General features: G+C 44.2%; 1 protein-coding gene across 2 annotated transcripts in view; it reads right to left on the minus strand.

Moving 5' to 3' along the window:
* Positions 1 to 1,018: 1,018 nt before the first annotated feature.
* Positions 1,019 to 19,759, minus strand: part of TENT4A (terminal nucleotidyltransferase 4A) — a 145,357-nt gene continuing 126,616 nt past the window's right edge. The window contains exons 12-13 of one of the 2 annotated variants that reach the window (XM_030205430.1): positions 12,350 to 12,406; positions 1,019 to 2,152 (exon numbers count right to left, since the gene is read on the minus strand). In XM_030205430.1, coding sequence (XP_030061290.1) covers positions 1,964 to 2,152; positions 12,350 to 12,406 — 246 coding nt within the window. In that variant the 3' untranslated portion in view covers positions 1,019 to 1,963. Of the gene's footprint in view, positions 2,153 to 12,241; positions 12,407 to 19,759 lie in introns of both variants that reach the window. The other variant, XM_030205420.1, reaches the window with a different exon arrangement.

Genomic DNA, 19,759 nt, shown 5'->3' on the forward strand with positions numbered 1-19,759 from the left:
CAGAAAAAAATAATGTACACATGATATCTTATTACCGTAGCACACGTCACAATGGTATATAAATTCATCTTGTTCACCGTAACAGAAAGGTCACATGATGTACTTCCTATCACTAACTATAAAAATGTGCACTACCTCAGGCCTCTAACAAAGGTCTCTGAAGCAGTTTCCTTAATGTATGCTTGCATTTCAAATTATTGCTCATGTGTCAATAGTATGAGACCTGCCTCTCTGCCTATATATGGTATACTGGATGACCAGGTCCACAATGATCTCGCCTATGAAGAAATACTGCAGACATATGTGCTACTCTGCTTTGGAATGTGAACTACCAATCTGTCCTCTTCATAGATAAGAAAGCTGTATTTGCAAATATGATTGGCTGTGGGCTATTCTGTTTAAAAGGCATATTGTTTTAAAGCTCTTATCGGTTGCCAATTTCTTCTGACATTCAGATATCTATGCTAAAATGTACACTTGTGTCTCACCACACTTATCACAGCATGTATTTTTTTTTTTACTTTTCCTACTAATGGACATCATCCAACTAACCATTAGTGTTTCAAAGGGCAACCCCCCCCCCCCCCCCCCCAATAAATCTAAAAACATTAAGTTGTGTCACATATGGTATCAAATTCCCAGGACAACTGTGGTGTTTTAAAACTTGAGGATGTATTTTGTTATTAAAAAAAAACAAACAAAAACACACTAATGAAGACAGTGGTTGTCATGAAAATACACTTGCATAATATACCTGTATGCATCAGTACATTAAGTACCAGTCGTGCTGTGTGCAACACAAGAATGTGTGCTTCTGTAATACATTAAAAGAGAAGTCTAATAATGCATACAGCCGCTGAAGTATTTACATATCAGCTCTTGAAATAACAAATGCATACTCTTATACCGACTCCTTAATAGAATCAACAATTTCTTCTCTCCACATTCTTTAAACTGGGTACCCTGTTTCTCAGAACAGATGTATAGCCCCCCCCCCCCCCCCCCCCCCCCCATTATTACTGGGTTACTAAACCACTTCATTGTTCATAATTTGTCAGCACAAATGTAACCTCTCCCACTACTATTCTGGCACTTGAAGTGCTGGGTTAGTTGTCAAATTAAAAAGGAAAATAAAGCTTAAAAGGCACTGTGGCCAGGAAAACAAATGGAAGCCAGCTTAATCAATGGGGATTGGGATAGTTAGCAATCCAATATTTTGCGAATTCTCAATACCCCACATTTTAAAGTCATTAGCCCAAAACTAGAATATTCATCATGAACCAAGAAGCCTTAAGTGTTTAACAAAAAGGAAAAAAAAGCCTGTGTGCAGAATTTTGATAACACTGTTCATCGGATGCTCTACCTGTTGAAAATTATGAACCCCACTTAGGTAACAACTGTGGAAAGGATCTGTAAACAAAAAAAGAAATATATTCTTCCTCCTCTTATAACATAACTTATGCAGTTATGAAATTAAATTAAAATTATTGCACAAAAAAGTTCCTAGGATATACAAAAAATCATTCTGAAGCAGAAGCAGCAAACTTTTGTTCTAACAGTTCACAACTCGACTTGCTGCAAAAATTAGGCCGGGAGACTGAAACGTCTCCTGCTGTTTAACCCTCCCCCAAAAAGAAAAATGTGTAAGAATAAAAGGAAAATATCCACAAACATGGAGCATAAACAGCACATAAGGCCTATATAGAAGTTTTGCAGTTCTATTGCTAGACCTGCTTCGGCACTGTATTATGGGAAGGCCAAAAAAATTTCACACATAAGGCTTCACAGATAAACACAACTACTTTAAAGGACCTGACACCCACACAAAACATGCAAAAGGATTATCTTCAGATATCCAGCAACATCTGAAGTGGTGTTCCCAGAGTTAGCCTCTGTACCCCAGTCTTCTGTAATATTTCCTTGGCTGCAGTCTGCAATGGGGAAGGTCACCTGGAACAAGCCACTACCTGCTGATGCTGATTGGTAAGCTGTCTCTTGGGTGTTTTTTCCTTCGCCAACTGTTGCGGTTATATTGGTAGTGTCCTCGGTTAACAACAGGCTGTTTCAAGCCTCCATTGCCTACAGAAGAGTTGCCATTGTCTTGATGATGGTTATATATGCCTTTCATAGAATATTTGATTCCACCATGCTGCTGTTGATTAAACACACAAAAAGGGAAATAAAGACATGACCTCTTCCCCTCCTACCCCACTGAAACAGGCTTTTGTCAACCACACACAATTTCTTGAAGCTCTACTAAGCAGACCATAACTTGAAGCTAGATTCCACATTTGTATATACATAGACAACTCCAATTACTATGCATTGGACAGAATTTCAAGTTTCTCAAGGGCCTTTTGGCCTTGGGAACGTGCAGCAGAAAAACCTAACTAGCAGAACAGTAAACACTGATATTCAGGAGATCTTTACATGTATTTATGCCTGCTGGGGACAATTTGTCCATGTATCTGTTTATCTATACTATTCATATGAATAAAGGCAGAAAGAAGAGGCTGAAGAGTCAGTGGGGTTAATGGGGAAATCAGGCCCCTAGTATACCAAGCTTTTTCCTTCTGCCTTTAATCATATGCTTAGGTTTGTTTACAGATAGCCAGATGGATGAACTCCCTCCAAGAGTCTGTCCCCATTCCCGCAGGCTCTGTTCCCGTCTCCACGGTTACTGCAGGTCCCTGTCCCCATGTCATTCTCTACTACCGATACAATAAATGCATTGGTTCTGCATTCTGTCTTATACCTAACAGTTAAAATAGCAAGCTGAGAACCAAGGAAACCTGGGGTCAAATCCCACTGACACTATAAGCTCTCTTGGACAATACCTAATGGCCAATTTAGCCCTGACATGGGCAGATGGTGCCTTGAAGAACCAGATTACCAACAGCAATAAACAGCACTTCATTTGAGCTGACCTGGGAGCAGTATATTTAGTATGTTGCTTCTGTCCAATTTAAGATCCTTCTCAAGTCTCACAAATGACTGTATATCTTCAAATGGGGAAAATGCAAACACGGCAACAGGGGATTATTAGGTTGGCTACCATTCTGAGGGCCAACCTAAAAACTTGGATTTTATTTATATTTTTGAAGCATGAGAATTTTTATTCATCAAGCCAATATATAATGAAAATGTTTTCACCTTTTTCCTTCACGCCCAAATTCTTTACATGGTTTCCTTTGCTCTTGGAGGCATGCACATCAGCAAGAATAGCGAAGTTACTTACCTGTAGCAGGTATTCTCCGAGGACAGCAGGCTGATTGTTCTCACATATGGGTGACGTCCACAGCAGCCCCAGGTCCGGAAAATCTTCCTAGCAACAAAAGTTGCTAAAGCCTTCGAGCGCGCAGGTGCGCGCACCGATCTTCCCGCCCGTCACGCGAGAGTCCCGCTTCAGTCAACTTATGAAGCAAAACCAAAGAAAGGAACAACTCCAAAGGAGAGGCGGGCGGGTTGGTGAGAACAATCGGCCTGCTGTCCTCAGAGAATACCTGCTACAGATAAGTAACTTTGCTTTCTCCAAGGAAAAGCAGGCTGCTTGTTCTCACATATGGGTATCCCTAGCCCCCAGGCTCACTCAAAACAACAAACAGGGTCAATTGGGCCTCACAACGGCGAGGACATAACAAAAACTGACCTACCAAGAACATCTAACAGAGTGCAGCCTGGAACAGAATAAAAATGGACCTGGGGGTGGGGGGGGGGGGGGGGGGGGGGGGGGTAGAGTTGGATTCTAAACCCAGAACAGATTCTGCAGCACCGACTGCCCAAACTTACTGTTGCATCGGCTATCCTGCTGAAGGCAGTAATGAGATGTGAATGTGTGGACTGATGACCACGTCGCAGCCTTGCAAATCTCTTCAATAATGGCTGACTTCAAGTGGGCCACTGATGGCTACCAAGGCTCTAACACTATGAGCCGTGACATGACCCTCCAGAGTCAGGCCAGCTTGGGCGTAAGTGAAGGAAATGCAATCTGCTAGCCAATTTGAAATGGTGCGTTTCCCGACAGCAACTCCCCTTCTGTTGGGGTGGAAAGAAACAAACATTTGGGCGGACTGTCTGAAGGGGCTTGTCCGCTCCACACAGAAGGCCAATGCTATCTTGCAGTCCAATGTATGCAACTGACGTTCAGCAGGGCAGGTACGAGGACAGGGAAAGAATGTTGGCAAGACAATTGACTGGTTAAGATGAAACTCCAACACCACCTTCGGCAAGAACTTAGGGTGCGTACGGAGGACTACTCTGTTATGATGAAATTTATTATAAGAAGCATGGGCTACCAAGGCTTGAAGCTCACTGACTCTACGAGCTGAAGTAACTGCCACCAAGAAAATGACCTTCCAGGTCAAGTACTTCAAATGGCAGGAATTCAGTGGCTCAAAAGGAGGTTTCATCAGCTGGGTGAGAACGACGTTGAGATCCCATGACACTGGTGGAGGTTTGACAGGGGGCTTTGACAAAAGCAAACCTCTCATGGATTGAACAACTAAAGGCTATCCAGAGATAAGCTTACCCGCCACACGATAATGATAAGCACTAATAGTGCTAAGATGAACTCTTACGGAGTTGGTCTTAAGACCAGACTCTGACAAGTGCAGAAGGTATTCAAGCAGGATCTGTGTAGGACAAGAGCGAGGATCTAGGGCCTTGCTGTCACACCAGACGGCAAACCTCCTCCATTTAAAAGAGTAACACTTCTTCATGGAATCTTTCCTGGAAGCAAGCAAGACCCGGGAGACACCCTCAGAAATGCCCAAGGAGGTGAAAGCTACGCTCTCAACATCCAGGCCGTGAGAGCCAGAGACTGGGGGTTGGGATGCAGAAGCGCCCCCTCGTTCTGAGTGATGAGGGTTGGAAAACACTCCAATCTCCACGGTTCTTCGGAGGATAACCAAGACCTGACGCGGCCAGAAGGGAGCGATCAGAATCATGGTTCCGCAGACTTGCCTGAGTTTCAGCAAAGTTCTCCCTAATAGAGGTATGGGAGGATACGCATACGGAAGGCCTGACCCCCAATGTAGGAGAAAGGCATCTGAGGCTAGCCTGTCCTAGGCCTGAAGTCTGGAACAGAACTGAGGGACCTTGTGATTGATCAGAGTGGCAAAAAGATCCACCGAGGGGGTGCCCCACGCTCGGAAGATCTTGCGGACAACTGCCCTTTTCATAGACCACTCGTGAGGTTGCATTATCCTGCTCAACCTGTTGGCCAGACTGTTGTTTACGCCTACCAGATACGTGGCCTGGAGAAACATGCAGTGACGGCGGGCCCAAAGCCACATCTGGATGGCTTCCCGACACAGGGGGCGAGATCCGGTGCCCCCCTGCTTGTTGACATAGTACATGGCAACCTGGTTGTCTGAATTTGGATAATTTGATTGGACAGCCGATCTCTGAAAACCTTTAGAGTGTTCCAGATCGCTCGCAACTCCAGCAGATTGATCTGAAGACCTGATTCCTGAAGGGACCAAGCTCCCTGAGTGTGGAGCCCATCTACATGAGCTCCCCACCCTGGGAGAGATGCATCCGTAGCCAGCACTTTTTGAGGCTGAGGAATTTGGAAGGGACGTCCCAATGTCAAACTGGAGCAAATTGTCCACCATAGCAGGGAATTGTGAAAAACGGTGGACAACTGGACTGCATCCTCTAGATCCCCAGCAGCTTCATACCACTGGGAAGCCAAGGTCAATTGAGCTGATCTCATGTGAAGACGGGCCATGGGAGTCACATGAACCGTGGAGGCCATATGGCCCAGAAGTCTCAACATCTGCCGAGCTGTGATCTGCTGAGACGCTCTAGCCAAGGAAACCAGGGACAGAAGGTTGTCCGCCCTGGCCTCGGAAAGATAGGCCCGAGCTGTCTGAGAGTCCAGCAGAGCTCCTATGAATTCTAGTTGTTAAACTGGAAGGAGATGGGACTTTGGGTAATTTATAACAAACCCGAGTAGCTCCAGGAGTATGAGAGCCATCTGCATAGTCTGTAGAGCTCCTGCCTCCAAGGTGTTCTTCACCAGCCAATCGTCGAGATAAGAGAACACATGCACTCCCAGCCTGCGTAGCGACGCTGCAACGACCGCCAGGCATTTGGTGAACACCCAGGGCGCAGAGGCGAGCCCAAAGGGCAGCACACAATACTGAAAGTGCTGTGTTCCCAGACGGAATCGAAGATACTGCCTTTGAGCTGGCAGTATCAGAATGTGCTTATAAGCATCCTTCAAGTCCAGGGAGCATAGCCAGTCGTTTTTCTGAATCATGGGAAGAAGGGTGCCCAGGGAAAGTATCCTGAACTTTTCTCGAATCAGATATTTGTTCAGGGCCCTTAGGTCTAGGATGGGACGCATCCCCTCTGTTTTCTTTTGCACAAGGAAGTACCTGGAATAGAATCCCAGCCCTTCTTGCCCCGGTGGCACGGGCTCGACCGCATTGGCGCTGAGAAGAGCGGAGAGTTCCTCTGCAAGTACCTACCTGCCTGTGCTGGAAGCTGAAGGACTGAGCTCCCGGTGGGCAATTTGGAGGTTTGGAGATCAAATTGAGGGAGCATCCCCGCCGGACTATTTGAAGAACCCACCGATCGGAGGTTACAAGAGGCCACCTTCGGTGAAAAAATTTTAACCTCCCCCCGAACGGTAGATCGTCCGGCACGGACACTTTTATTGTGACTATGCTCGCCTCGAGTCAGTCAAAAGCCCGTCCCTTACTTTTGCTGGGGAGCTGCAGGGTCCTGTCGAGGCGCACGCTATTGACGTGAACAAGCGAGCTGGGGTTGAGCCTGAGCAGGCTGGCAGGAAGGTAGATTGTACCTACGCTTATTGTAAGCATAGGGAGCATTCCTCCTTCCCCCGTAAAAACGTCTACCTGATGAGGTAGATGCTGAAGGCACCCGGTTGGAGAGGTTGTCGAATGAGGTTTCCCGCTGATGGAGCTGCTCTACAACCTGTTCGACTTTCTCGCCGAAAATATTATCCCCCCGGCAAGGAACATCCGCAAGCCACTGCTGGACTCGATTGTCGAAGGTCAGAGGCACACAGCCATGAGAGTCTGCGCATCACTATACCTTGAGCAGCGGCTCTTGATGCCACATCAAAAGAATCGTAAGTACCCTTGGACAGGAATTTTACGACACGCCTTCAGCTCTCTGACCACCTCCTGAAAAGGCCTGGCCTGCTCCGAAGGGAGCTGATCGACCAAGTCCGCCAGTTGCTTCACATTGTTCCGCAAGTGAATGCTCGTGTAGAGTTGGTAAGACTGAATTTTGGAGATGAGCATAGCTGACTGGTAGGCCTTCCTCCCAAAGGAGTCCAAAGTCCGAGCTTCCCGGCCCGTGGGCGCCGAAGTGAAATCTCTCGTACTTTTGGCTCTCTTGAGAGCAGAATCCACAACCTCTGAGTCATGAGGCAACTGGGCCCTCATCAACTCCGGGTCCCCATGAATCCGATACTGGGACTGGGACTTCTTAGGAATGGTGGGGTTAGATAATGGTTTCATCCAGTTCCTGAACAATGTCGGTTTGAGGACATTATGTAGAGGAACAGTGGATGAGGATGACTCCTTAGGTGGCGAAGGGGATGACTCCTTAGGTGGCGAAGGATAGTCCAGGACCCCGAACATCTCGGCCCTGGGCTCATCCTCAGTTACCACCGGGAAGTGAATGGCCGTTTCCCGGACAAAGGACGAGAAAGAAACTCTCCGGGGGAGAAAGCTTTCTCTCTGGCGAAGGAGTAGGGTCAGAGGGAAGGCCACAAGCTCCTCAGAAGAGAAATATCTTGGGTCTTCCTCTGCCTCCTACGAGGCCTCTCCTTCGGTATCGGACAGGAGTTCTCTGGCTGCAGTCCGAAGCTGAGCCCATCTCGATGCTGAGGAGCTATGTCCTCTATGGCGATGCCGAGAAGTTGACTCCCGTGCCAGCGGCAATGAAGCTCCCTCCATCGATGTCGATGGAGAGTCAACTTGGGTGGCAGCAGAGGCCATTGCCGCAAGTGGCACCGATGTCGAAGGCCTCACCACAGGCAGGGAGCCAGGCGCCGCATCTATCGACGGTACCGACGGCGCAAACACCCCCCGTACCGGAACAGAGGGTTGCAGCAGCCCTTCCAGGATCCCTGGAAGAATGGCTCGGAAGCGTTCGTCAAGAGTGTCTGTCGACAAAAGCTGTGGAATCGGTGCAGGAGTTGAGGTCAGAATCTGCCAAGGAGGCGGTGGTACCGGGTTTTCCGGAGACCGGCGCCATTGACTCTTCTTGTATGGAGGGTGAGTGGTCCTCCCGGCGTCGACGCTTCACGGGTGCCGGTTCCCTCAACACCCCGGAGCTCTCGGTACCGTGACGAGAAGGGGACCCATGACGGTGCTTCTTTGCCTTCGCTCAAGGCACGTCACCGGTACCCCTTGGTACCGACGAGAAGGATGTGGAATCCAGACGCCTCCTTGGGGTCGGGTCCAAAAGGAGTCAGTCCCGACGGGCCTGTACCACAGGAGCCCTCGCAGGTGGAGACCCACTCGATGGTTCACTGCTGCCAGCGTGTGATGGTCTCTGGACAGCCATTACCTGCGCTCCTGAGGTCGATGCACTCGCCAGTGCCGACATCGACACCGCCGACCTCGGTACCGCTGTTGACGTCAACGCTGAAGTACTGGGCAAATCTCCAAACAGACGTTCCCGTTGAGCTTGTCCTGATGCTTGTGTCCGCTTTTTAAGGCTAAGACACAACTTACATGCATCTGGGCGATGGTCGGGCCGAAGGCACTGGATACACCACGCGTGAGGGTCGGTGCCTGAGATTGCCCGGTTGCACCGAGTGCACTTCTTGAAGCCGCTGGAGAGCCTCGATGTCATCAACGGAAAAATAACAGCGGCGAAATCAAAATTTGCGATGGTGCCAGAGGAAGGGCACAAAAAAAGGGGAGAAAACCGGTACGGGCGGCCAAAATGGCCACACAAAAAGACGAAGAAAACTTACTTGAGGGCTAAACTAAAGAAAAAATAAGGAAATTTTTTTTTTTTAAGAAAAAAATGGAACAGCTCAAATGCGAGCACAAAAACGAAGAAGAAAATCAGCGCAAAGCCGGCTAAATTGAAGGCTTCTTTTCTGGGGCAACAGAACCACCATAAACAGCCGCTCTTGACCGCGAGAAAAAAAAAGACTGAAGCGGTACTCTCGCGCGACGGGCGGGAAGATGGCCACGCACCTGCGCGCTCGAAGGCTTTAGCAACTTTTGTTGCTAGGAAGATTTTCCGGACCTGGGGCTGCCGTGGACATCACCTATATGTGATAACAAGCAGCCTGCTTGTCCTCGGAGAATTCAGGTATTTCAAGAAACAGGCAACCATCAATAAAGCATATGCAAGTATACTGGAGTTGGTGGAACTTCTGAATATTATCTTCTATACATATAACAAGTAATTCTTTTTCCTGAAGAATAAAAACCAATGGCAGCAGTGATCCCAAGGATCACCTTACAAGAAAAGTTTGGTTCTCTCAGTGTGGTTTTAGACATTTTTCATCATAATGCTCAACTAGTAATTCTAAATTTAGATAAATAAAAACTAAGACCCTTTAAATTTGGGCTGAAGCTTCATATTCTGTTTTGACCAGGGGAAGTACACGAGGATGATGGCAATGATTACCTGGCAGGTTTTTTTTTTCCCCAGTGAATTGTCAACCCGTATACAACGAGTTGTAAATATATTTCATATTTGTTAGCCGTTTGTAATTTGTCATATTAGATTATCAATAGCACCATTTGCTCCATTTTAAATGCCTACTTTGTTTAATATTGTAAGACAATTGGCAGAATGAATATAAAAAGGAATATGCAAAAGGTTGAAGAAGGCAGAAAAGTGGAAAGATGAAAAACGAAGAAAAGATGCATATAAAGACTAGTAAGCAAAGTTTCTTATCCAACAGGTGTTCTGTGAAGACAATTCACTAATCAAAGCGAATACGATCGTGCTCAGCATCGAATACGCATCTGTTTCTGAAAAACCTAAGCCCATTACCATGTATGCATGGGTATTCCTGTCCTGCCAGGGCCCCACTATTACCCTAAGTTCCGATAAGAGTTTTGACTGTAAAACTAGGTTCAAACAGCAGAACATGACCATCTGGATGTCTGTACAAAAACTTACTTTGTCTAGTTCCAAATGTATCTTGCTATTCTATATGTGTACTGTACCAATATTTGAGCTCTTTTTTATTGCCATGCTCTTATTAAAATTGGCAAACTGCCTAGGTCCAATTATACGTGCTATGCAGTGCCTTAGTTTAAATTTAGGCTGTAAATAAACCAAATTAAATAATGCCCACTTTTCTTCTTTGGTACTTTGTCCTACCCTAAATCTAAGTGCCTCGGAGCAGTTACCCCTATTTTCAAAGGGAGCTGAAGTAAAATATTTTCTCAGCAGTGAAGCAGGCTCAACAGCTCTAGTTTGAGACTTGACCACTAAAAGATGGCCCTGAATGAGTTCCAATAAATTTAACTTGCAACTGTCCCTCATTATCCTGATGACCCAGTTATCTGATGTCACCATAGGACAACAGTTTATATAAAACCCAGCCTCCATCCTACAGTAAACTTCCCCAGAACAGATAAACTCTGGCTACCTGCTCATTCAAAAATCACTTCCTCCTGATGGGCATTATTTTGGCAGAAGAACTAGGTCTGATTCTCTTAATGCAGTAAGAAAAACAAAATAAAAAGAAACATTATAGAATTAGATAGACGTTTGAAAAAAAAAAATATGGCTGGAACTGTTAAGAGCTTGCAGCAAAAAGAAAAGAAATATCCCTAAAGCCAAACTAATCCTAAATAATAAAACAACACTTCCAACGTTCTGAAGCCGAGAAAGTGAAGCCTTCAAGCCTTGAAGCATTCCTGCAACGTTCCGGAACTACGTGTCGTCAACTGAGGAGATGGAGCCTTACAGAGCGCACGAATGCTTCAAGGCTTGAAGCCTTCACTTTCTCGGCTTCAGAACGTTGGAGGTGCATTTTATTATATAGGATGTGCTTGGTGCTTTTCTGTAGCACATGGGGGGAATTTAATATATGCTGATTAAAGTGGACAAGTGGCTGGAGGGGGGGCAGGGAACACAGGAGAATCGCTGGGTGGCTGGAGGGGGGGGGGCAAGGGAAAAAGGAGAATCGCTGGGTGGCTGGAGGGGGGCAGGGGACACAGGAGAATCGCTGGGTGGCTAGAGGGGGGGCAGGGAACAGAGGAGAATCGCTGGGTGGCTAGAGGGGGACAGAGGAGACTTGGTGGGTGGCTGGAGGGGGCCAGGGGAGAGAGGAGACTCGGTGGGTGGCTGGAGGGGGGGGGCAGGGGAGAGAAGAGCATCGGTGGGTGGCAGGAGGGGGGGCAGGGGAAAGAAGAGCATCGGTGGGTGGCTGGAGGGGGGACAGAGGAGACACACTTGCGCCCAGCAGTCTCACTCTCTCTCTGTCACACTTACTCACTTGCACATTCACTCTCTCTTTCTCACACACAGTCCATCTCACACATACTTTCTCAAACATACACACTCCGAGGAAAACCTTGCTAGCGCCCGTTTCATTTGTGTCAGAAACGGGCCTGTTTTACTAGTAGAACAGTAAAGCAGCAAAGAAAACAAATTGCAGAAAATCTCGTGAAAACAATTTTTTCCTACTTGTGCTAGTGTGGTAGCAGACAAAAAGTAGAAAACAAAAAGCAGACTACTAGAAGTGAAATATTCAATACCTCCAATGAACAAAACTGAACTACAGCAGCACCACTGTCGCATTATATTACTCCAACACAGGCATGAGAATTTCTTTCCCGAAAGCTCTTGAATGGATGAGCAATCAGAACTAAGGACAGACATGTGATCCACTTGTGTGGCAATTTTGTCTTCAGAGCAGCTAGAAATCACTCAAAGTAACAGACTATTGCCTAGGCCAATCGTTTATTTAATTAGCTGACGAGAATCCTCTCTCTCATCTACTCTTAAACAGCCCCTAAATCATCTTGCTAGATAACAATTCTGGATGCCTGACTACAAAGCTATAAAAGTTATTCTGCACTTATTTCATGATACAACATATTTAAGGTTGTCTTTTTGATACTGGTCCAGGGAATACTGCTTCCAATGGTTTCAGAGGATCAAACAAATTTATATAGGGATTGGTTTCACTGGTTTGGGATTAGATTCACTAAACGTTGTGCTGAAAAACTTGTTTTCACTTTATCAGTTAGAAGTAAATCAAAATACAGCATACCTTATGATAAAAGTAGGGACTTGTTGGAGGGTTTGGGGATGCAGAGGGAACAGCAGAAAAGTGCATGGGATGAACAGCTTTCAAAAACGGAGTCCCTTCAATACCAACCTGTCTGCAATGTAGTGGAGGGACGGCAATAGTTGCTGCAGGAATAGTAAATCTGGTCTGAAAAGCGAGAAGTGGGAAAGTGTACAGTATGTCAGTGAAACGTTCAACACCATCATAGGAGTTTATAAGCTAGAGGATATTAAAAGTTTAAACAAGTTTCTTCACACTGCTGCATATTGGATATTACTTTCTAAACTTCATACTATAAAGCATGTACAAGTCTACATCTCTCTCCATACGTGCTGACATTAACTTACATAGTGCTGCAGACATTCAAATACCAAGCTTTTCAGTAGTTGAGTCACCTAGTAATTATTATCATGCACTACCCATTAGTAAATGACACCTGTGATGATACAGAATAAAGATACAAACTCTAGAGCACTTCTCTATGTTAACATGAGGCATGCCAACCTCATGAGAAAAGGAAATACAGATCTAGAAAGCAAATTTTCGTACCTGTGACAGGTATTCTAAGGACAGCAACATTTCTGTCCTCATCTATGGATGACATTCAACAATAGCAGAGTAAGAAATGTTAAGTAGCCCTTGATTGTAGAGATTTCCTGTGTGGTGAACCATGTACATGGTTTCCCATACTGCCACTGTGTGAAGCCACCTCAGTTTTATGCCAGGAATTATGTACGAGAAAAATCAAATCCTAAAGGAGATAGTAAGATTTAGAGAGGACTATGGTAAGAAAGCAAAAGAAGGAAAGCTCCCCCCGCCTCTGGGGGGGGGGGGGACCCAGCTGAAATCCAGAATCTATAGGGTAGCATATTCAGAAATGCTGCCTATTCCACTTGCAGGACTCAAGAAGGCAGGTAGAGCCCCAGAGTCTCAATGTGTTTATGAGAACGGTGAAGGGAGGAGGGTTTTACATTTGTTAGGAACTGGACAACATTCTGGGGAAGGGGGAGCCTTTTCTGGAAAGATAGGCTCCACTTTAACCAGTGTGGAACCAGGCTGCTGGCATCAACATTTAAAATGAGGCAAAGCAGCTTTTAAACTAGAAACTGGGGGAAGGCTGGCTGTCATTCAAAGGCGCATGGTTCAGAACAAAGTATCTTTGAAAGGGAAGATAGGGCATCCCAATAGTCAAGTTGCAAAATAGGCTACAGTAGACCAGGTGTCAAAAAACGAGAAGACAAAATATAAGAACAAATCATCACTCAACTGCTGAGCAAGTTGAAAATAGGAATTTAAAAAATTGTCTGAAGTGTCTGTATGCCAATGCCAGAAGTCTAAAAAATAAGATGGGTGGAATTAGAATATACTGCACTCAATTAAAAGATATAGGCATCTCTAAGACCTAGCGGAAGGAAAATAACCAATGGGACACTAATACCAGGGTATAACTTATATCACAGTGACAGAGTGGACTGAATTGGTAGAGGGGTAGCATTATATGTTGGAGAGCCTTGACCCAAACAGGCTAAAAATTCTTAAAGACACAAAATACGCCTTATGGATAGAAATTCCATGTATAAATGGGAAAAGGATAGTGATAGGAGTATACTACCATCGACCTGGTCAGAAAGGAGAGAAGCAGAAATCAGGAAGCACAGAAAAGAAATATTCTAACTATTCAAAAAGGTGAAAGGAAGAACAACAGCCAGCCAGCATAGTAAAAGTGAAGTGAATAAAGCTATTAGAGCTAAAGACATCCTTCAGAAAATAGGATGAGACTGAAGTTTAATAGGACAAGGAATAAAGAATGCCAAGTCTAATGCAAGCTGCTCATAAGGACAGCAACAGGAAAGCAAAGGGACTATGAAAAGAAGATTGTGTTGGAGGTAAAAACACAAAAACTTTTTTTTAGGTATATTAGAAGCAAGAAGCTGGTAAAAATCAGTCAGACTGCTAGATGGGGTAAAAAGAAGCAAAAGAAGCAGATCCAAAGGTCAATTCTTTATTCAAACAAGTACCTGACGCGATTCATGTTGCGCAGATTGTTGAGGCAAGGTTTCCCTTGACTAAATCCAAGTTGGCTTTGTTTCATTAACCCATTGCCTATGTATATGTTCGCTAATTGCATTTTTTTACAATAGTGTCTACAATTTTGCCAAGCACCGAAGTTAGGTTCACCTAACTTCCCAGGTCACCACGGGAACCTTTTTTTTTTTTTTTTTTTAATTGGTGTTACACTGGCCACCCTCCAATCTTCCAGTACCACACTTGATTTTAAAGATAAATCACATATTACTAATAGTTCTGGCAACAAAGGAATTTTGGTTATGCTGCTGCTAGCTGGGTGCAACACAGCATTATCAGTTTTGACGGGATGTAGGTGCTTTGGAACTCCCATTTACATTTTATAACCTTGAGGCGGCCTTGAGTGGGCGAGTGGAATGGGCAGACATGAATTGCTTGTTTACTCTTTCCAACATACTAGTTGTAGGGGGCACGCAATGAAGCTACAAAGTAGTAAATTTAAAACAAACTTCAGAAAATATTTCTTCACTCAACGTGGAATGAAACTCAAATTCATTGCCAGAAAATGTGGTAAAAGCAGTTAGCTCAACTGGGTTTCAAAAAGGTTTGGATTATTTCCTAAAAGAAATAACTCTGTTTATTTCTAGGATAAGCAGCATAAAATCTGTTTTACTGTTCTAGGATCTTGCCAGGTACTTGTGACCCAGATTGGCAACTGTTGGAAACAGGATACTGGGCTTGATGGACCTTCGGTCTGTTCCAATATGGCAATGCTTATGTTCCTATGTACCAAGACAGCAGGCTCCTCTCTAGCACTGTCTAAAATCTTACCTAGGTGATGCATGAGGTCTGCCACCTTAGCACCAGGCAGACAAGCTATCCTCACATCCACCAGCCACCCACGTATCTACATGCCTAATAATCAAATCTCTAACTACAATGGCCCTCCTTTGCCTTCCTTCCTGGGCAAAAGCCCCTGGAGAGACATCCTCAGTGCGAGAGAATATTGCATCCCCTGGAGAGCAGGTCCTGGCTACAGTATCATTTCCTGCCTCTCCACAGTGGTGCTCTCCCTTCAGGAGACCTTTCTCCTTCATGACAGCACAGATGTTGCTAGTCTGGAGATGAGACTTCTCTACTATGTCCCTGTAGGTAGTCTCTATAAACCTATCTGCCTCAGCTCCTCCAAGCCTGCAGATAAACCTTTTGGTCTGTCCCAAAAGGCAAAGCTATGTTATTACGGAGATGTTCTATCATCAAACCCTAAGGTGACTGACTGCTGAGAGGGATGCTGGAGCTGGAGACCATTGGAGATTAACAGGAACCCTGAAGATTGAAAGAAATGGAGATGCTGGAGCACTGACAGTCTGATGCATAGAGAGTCTGGACTTTTAAGTAAAGCCAGGTGAACTTTTTATTTTTTCACACAGCCATGCAGATGGTGGATAGCTAAATTACTATGATTAAGAAGCTAACCTTTGTGTGGGGCATTAACAGACAGACAGTGAAACAGGAATAATGCTAGTTTAAAGCTGGTTAGCCTAAAACCCTAGGAGCAGAAATGTATTCTAAGACTAATATATCATGTAATGCATTCTGACTACTGAACAGAAAAGTGAGTTTTGAAAGACTGGGGGAAAATAAGTTGGGATATAAGTGGTTTGGTCAAAGAAATTAAAGAGAAACCACTGAGGGGACAGCTGGGAAAACATTTCCATAAAGAAATCTGCATACTGAAGCACAATCCATTTGCTCTGCAGGAGGAGGCTTTATTCTCTTGGACTAAAAGCAAGGATAAGCATTTAAAGAGACTTTGAATCGGGAACAATCTTCTGCTATGTTGATTTTGCAAGAGACTTAAGTGTGCTAGCTAGCACCAAAAAGGAGAACTCCGATTTCTCTGGAGTCTCCTGAACTGAACTCTTCTCTGGAACTCTTGAGGGCAGCTAGACAAAAGGACCATGCCACCGGACTTACACCCTGGTGTCTTTGGAGACAACCTGTTACAAACAACTTATTTCACCATTGACAAGCAGAACATCAAAATCCTCATTGACTGAAATCCTTAGCTACAGGTTGCCTTTAATAAAAGTGAAAATTCAGATACAATGCCAATGAGCTACTTGTTTTTGCTGGCAGAAGTCTTCCATATTTTTCCTCTTTATTATAGTAAAATAATAATTAAAAAAAAAAAAACAACGTGGAAAGAGATGGAGTTGGATTCCCTATCTCAAAAAGACATTCCCAAGACATACTGACCCAATCTGACATTTCAAGAATCCTTTTTTTTAAAGACAAGTTCATGTCACAGCTTTGGAGACCTCCTTCCAGGAGAAAAATCTCAGGTGGGCTATAGACACCACTACAGCCCTGACATGTCCTTCCATGGTCAAGCCTTCTTGGGCATAAGGAAATGCAATCTGACAAAAGCAGTGTGTGTTTTTCACCAGGACCTGTGCTAAGTTGATTGGGATCAAAACTGGGTGAATTTTCTAAGCCCTTTAGTCTACTCCAGAATGAAGGCTAAGGCTTGCCTTTTTTTTTTTTTTAATATATAAATACAATCCAGCATTTGCAAAGCACATTCAAGCTGAGAAATGTGACCTGGAGAAAAATGCTTGAAAGATCATGGATTATTAGTTGAAGTCAAGTCAGATATCACCTTGGGAGGGAACTAGTATGCCGAAAATTTCAAATAAGGATGATCATACACTAAAGTCTGGTGCTTGCTGACTGCATGCTGAGGTGAACACCAGCATAAATAGAAATAACTTGTAAGGTCTTATTTAATAGAGATCAGTGGCTCAAGGGGGTCCTAGCATCAACTGAGTCAGTACCATGTTGAGGTCCTAGAACATACTGGGAGATTTCAATAGGAGTAAGCTCTGAATAATTTGTTGTAAGGGCTGCATAGAGATTTCTCTTCTAAATGGTGATGTGTTTCAAGTGTGCCCTAACAGAGTTAGTTCCAAGACATGCTCTGGAAGATGTAAAAAAAAAAAAAAAAGGTATTCAAGTATGTGTGGGACAGGAGAAGTATTCTAAAGCCTCTTGGTCACATACCTCTCCAGTTAAACCAGATAACCTTTTGATGGAGTTTCTTCTAAAGTCCAAAATAAAGGATTTCAAAGACATTTTCAGGAGGATTCAGAGAAGTTGATGTAGCTGTCTCAAACTCCAGGCTGTGAGTGCTAGGGGATTTGATGGCAGGATTCAACAGAACTCCATATTTTTTAGTTCAACAGAAGACGGAGTTGGAGGGTTGATCTTGCAGGACCTGGTGACCTGTTGCCAACTGTGCCCTATCTGCCCAAGATCTTCTCTCCCTTTGCTGGAAGTCCCCAATGTTTTGACTTGCATCTCCGTGACAAATTTCTGATTGTCCCAGATGTTTCTTAGTCTTGCAAATTCTTCTCTTAGTTCTTGTACTTCTTTCATGAGGGATTCAATGTATATACATTTATCACCTTAAACCAGAATCTTGGCAGAGTTTAAAAAGGGGTTAGACGGTTTCCTAAAGGACAAGTCCATAAACTACTACTAAATGGACTTGGGAAAAATCCACAATTCCAGGAATAACATGTATAGAATGTTTGAATGTTTGGGAAGCTTGCCAGGTGCCTTTGGCCTGGATTGGCTGCTGTCGTGGACAGGATGCTGGGCTCGATGGACCCTTGGTCTATTCCCAGTGTGGCATTACTTATGTACTTGTCTTGGTCCAAGGATTTGGTCTGGACCGAGGCAGAAGCTGTAATGAAAGCAGTAGCTTTACGGGCTCTGTTTCTTTGCCATAGTTCCAAGTGTAGGGGCTGTTGTTCTTGTGAAAATAAAATAAATGGCCTGTTAAACTACCAATTCTTTTTTTATTTTCTCCTATACCTGTTCTGTGGGATATAGGAAGCAGGTAGTTTTAGTGTAAGATCTGAGAACCTGTTCAGATTTACTCTGTGGGTGGAATTCAACGAACTTCCTTACCTATTTGGTTATGTCCCCCCCAGAGTCAGGAGACAGAGCTAGACAAAAGTTCTGTATGTTTATGATCCTAAAAATAAAGTCCCTTTTTTGGGTGTGTATGGTGTGCAAAGACAGTTGTACATGTTTTATTTTACTGACGCACTCATGCCCATGTTGCTCAAAGTACACTATCAGACTTTGTGACTCCTGCTGTAGGCAATTCTGCTGAAATATGGCCACGTTGGTCTTTGATTTCTACTTCATGGATGTAAAATTGAAATGTGTCTATGTTGGACATTTAATAAAGTCATATTCCTTCATCGGAAATTTTTGGACTTTTGGTTCTTCATTGTAATTCCTTGTTTTTTTGTATGGTTATCCTCGCTGTTTTTGTGAGGAACCTGGTTCTTTCACCATTTTGCAACTTTGGTTCAAAACTCTGCTGCCCGTCTCGTCTTCTGCCAGGGTCGCTTTACTCATACTACTCCTCTCCTCAAGACCCTTCACTGGCTCCCTATCCGTTTTCGCATCCTGTTCAAACTTCTTCTACTAACCTATAAATGTACTCACTCTGCTGCTCCCCAGTATCTCTCCACACTCGTCCTTCCCTACACCCCTTCCCATGCACTCCGCTCCATGGATAAATCCTTCTTATCTGTTCCCTTCTCCACTACTGCCGACTCCAGACTTCGCGCCTTCTGTCTCGCTGCACCCTACGCCTGGAATAAACTTCCTGAGCCCCTACGTCTTGCCCCATCCTTGGCCACCTTTAAATCTAGACTGAAAGCCCACCTCTTTAACACTGCTTTTGACTCGTAACCACTCGCCTCCACCTACCCTCCTTCCTGTACACATTAATTGATTTGATTACTTTATTTTTTGTCTATTAGATTGTAAGCTCTTGAGCAGGGACTGTCTTTCTTCTATGTTTGTGCAGCGCTGCGTACGCCTTGTAGCGCTATAGAAATGCTAAATAGTAGTAGTAGTAATCAAGGACTGGGATTTTCTTAGTTCTGAACAAAGGAACTACAGCAGTGTAAAGACATCTTTTTAAACAGGGTTCTGTAAAGTAACAGTTTTGTACAAATATTCTACCAGGGATGACAAACTTCTTAACATTTATAGAATACTTAAGATTTGAACAAATTTCAAAAAGAAAATCAATCCATACATTACAGGAATTGTGAAACAAAACATTTTTTTCACCATCAGCATAATTTCCTTTCTTCTGAGATAGTGTGCTCATGATTGACATGCAAACACAATATGATTTATCAAGAACTGAAATTGAGCTTTCTGCATGCAGTTGTCACATAAAACATATTTCCTGTTTTCCTCCAGAGATGTAGAACATTAGCAGTTGAATGGGGAACAAATAACTATTATGTGGTGTTAAGCCTGGGTATTTAGATTTGTGTTTCCAATTTTTTGTTTGGCTAAACTTAAGCAGCACTACACTGGCAGTTATATTATAAGAAACTTATCACTACTACCACTCAGAATATTTTGGGTGTGCAGGTG

The sequence above is a fragment of the Microcaecilia unicolor genome, chromosome 1, assembly GCF_901765095.1.
Source record: "Microcaecilia unicolor chromosome 1, aMicUni1.1, whole genome shotgun sequence".
Lineage (NCBI taxonomy): Eukaryota > Metazoa > Chordata > Amphibia > Gymnophiona > Siphonopidae > Microcaecilia > Microcaecilia unicolor.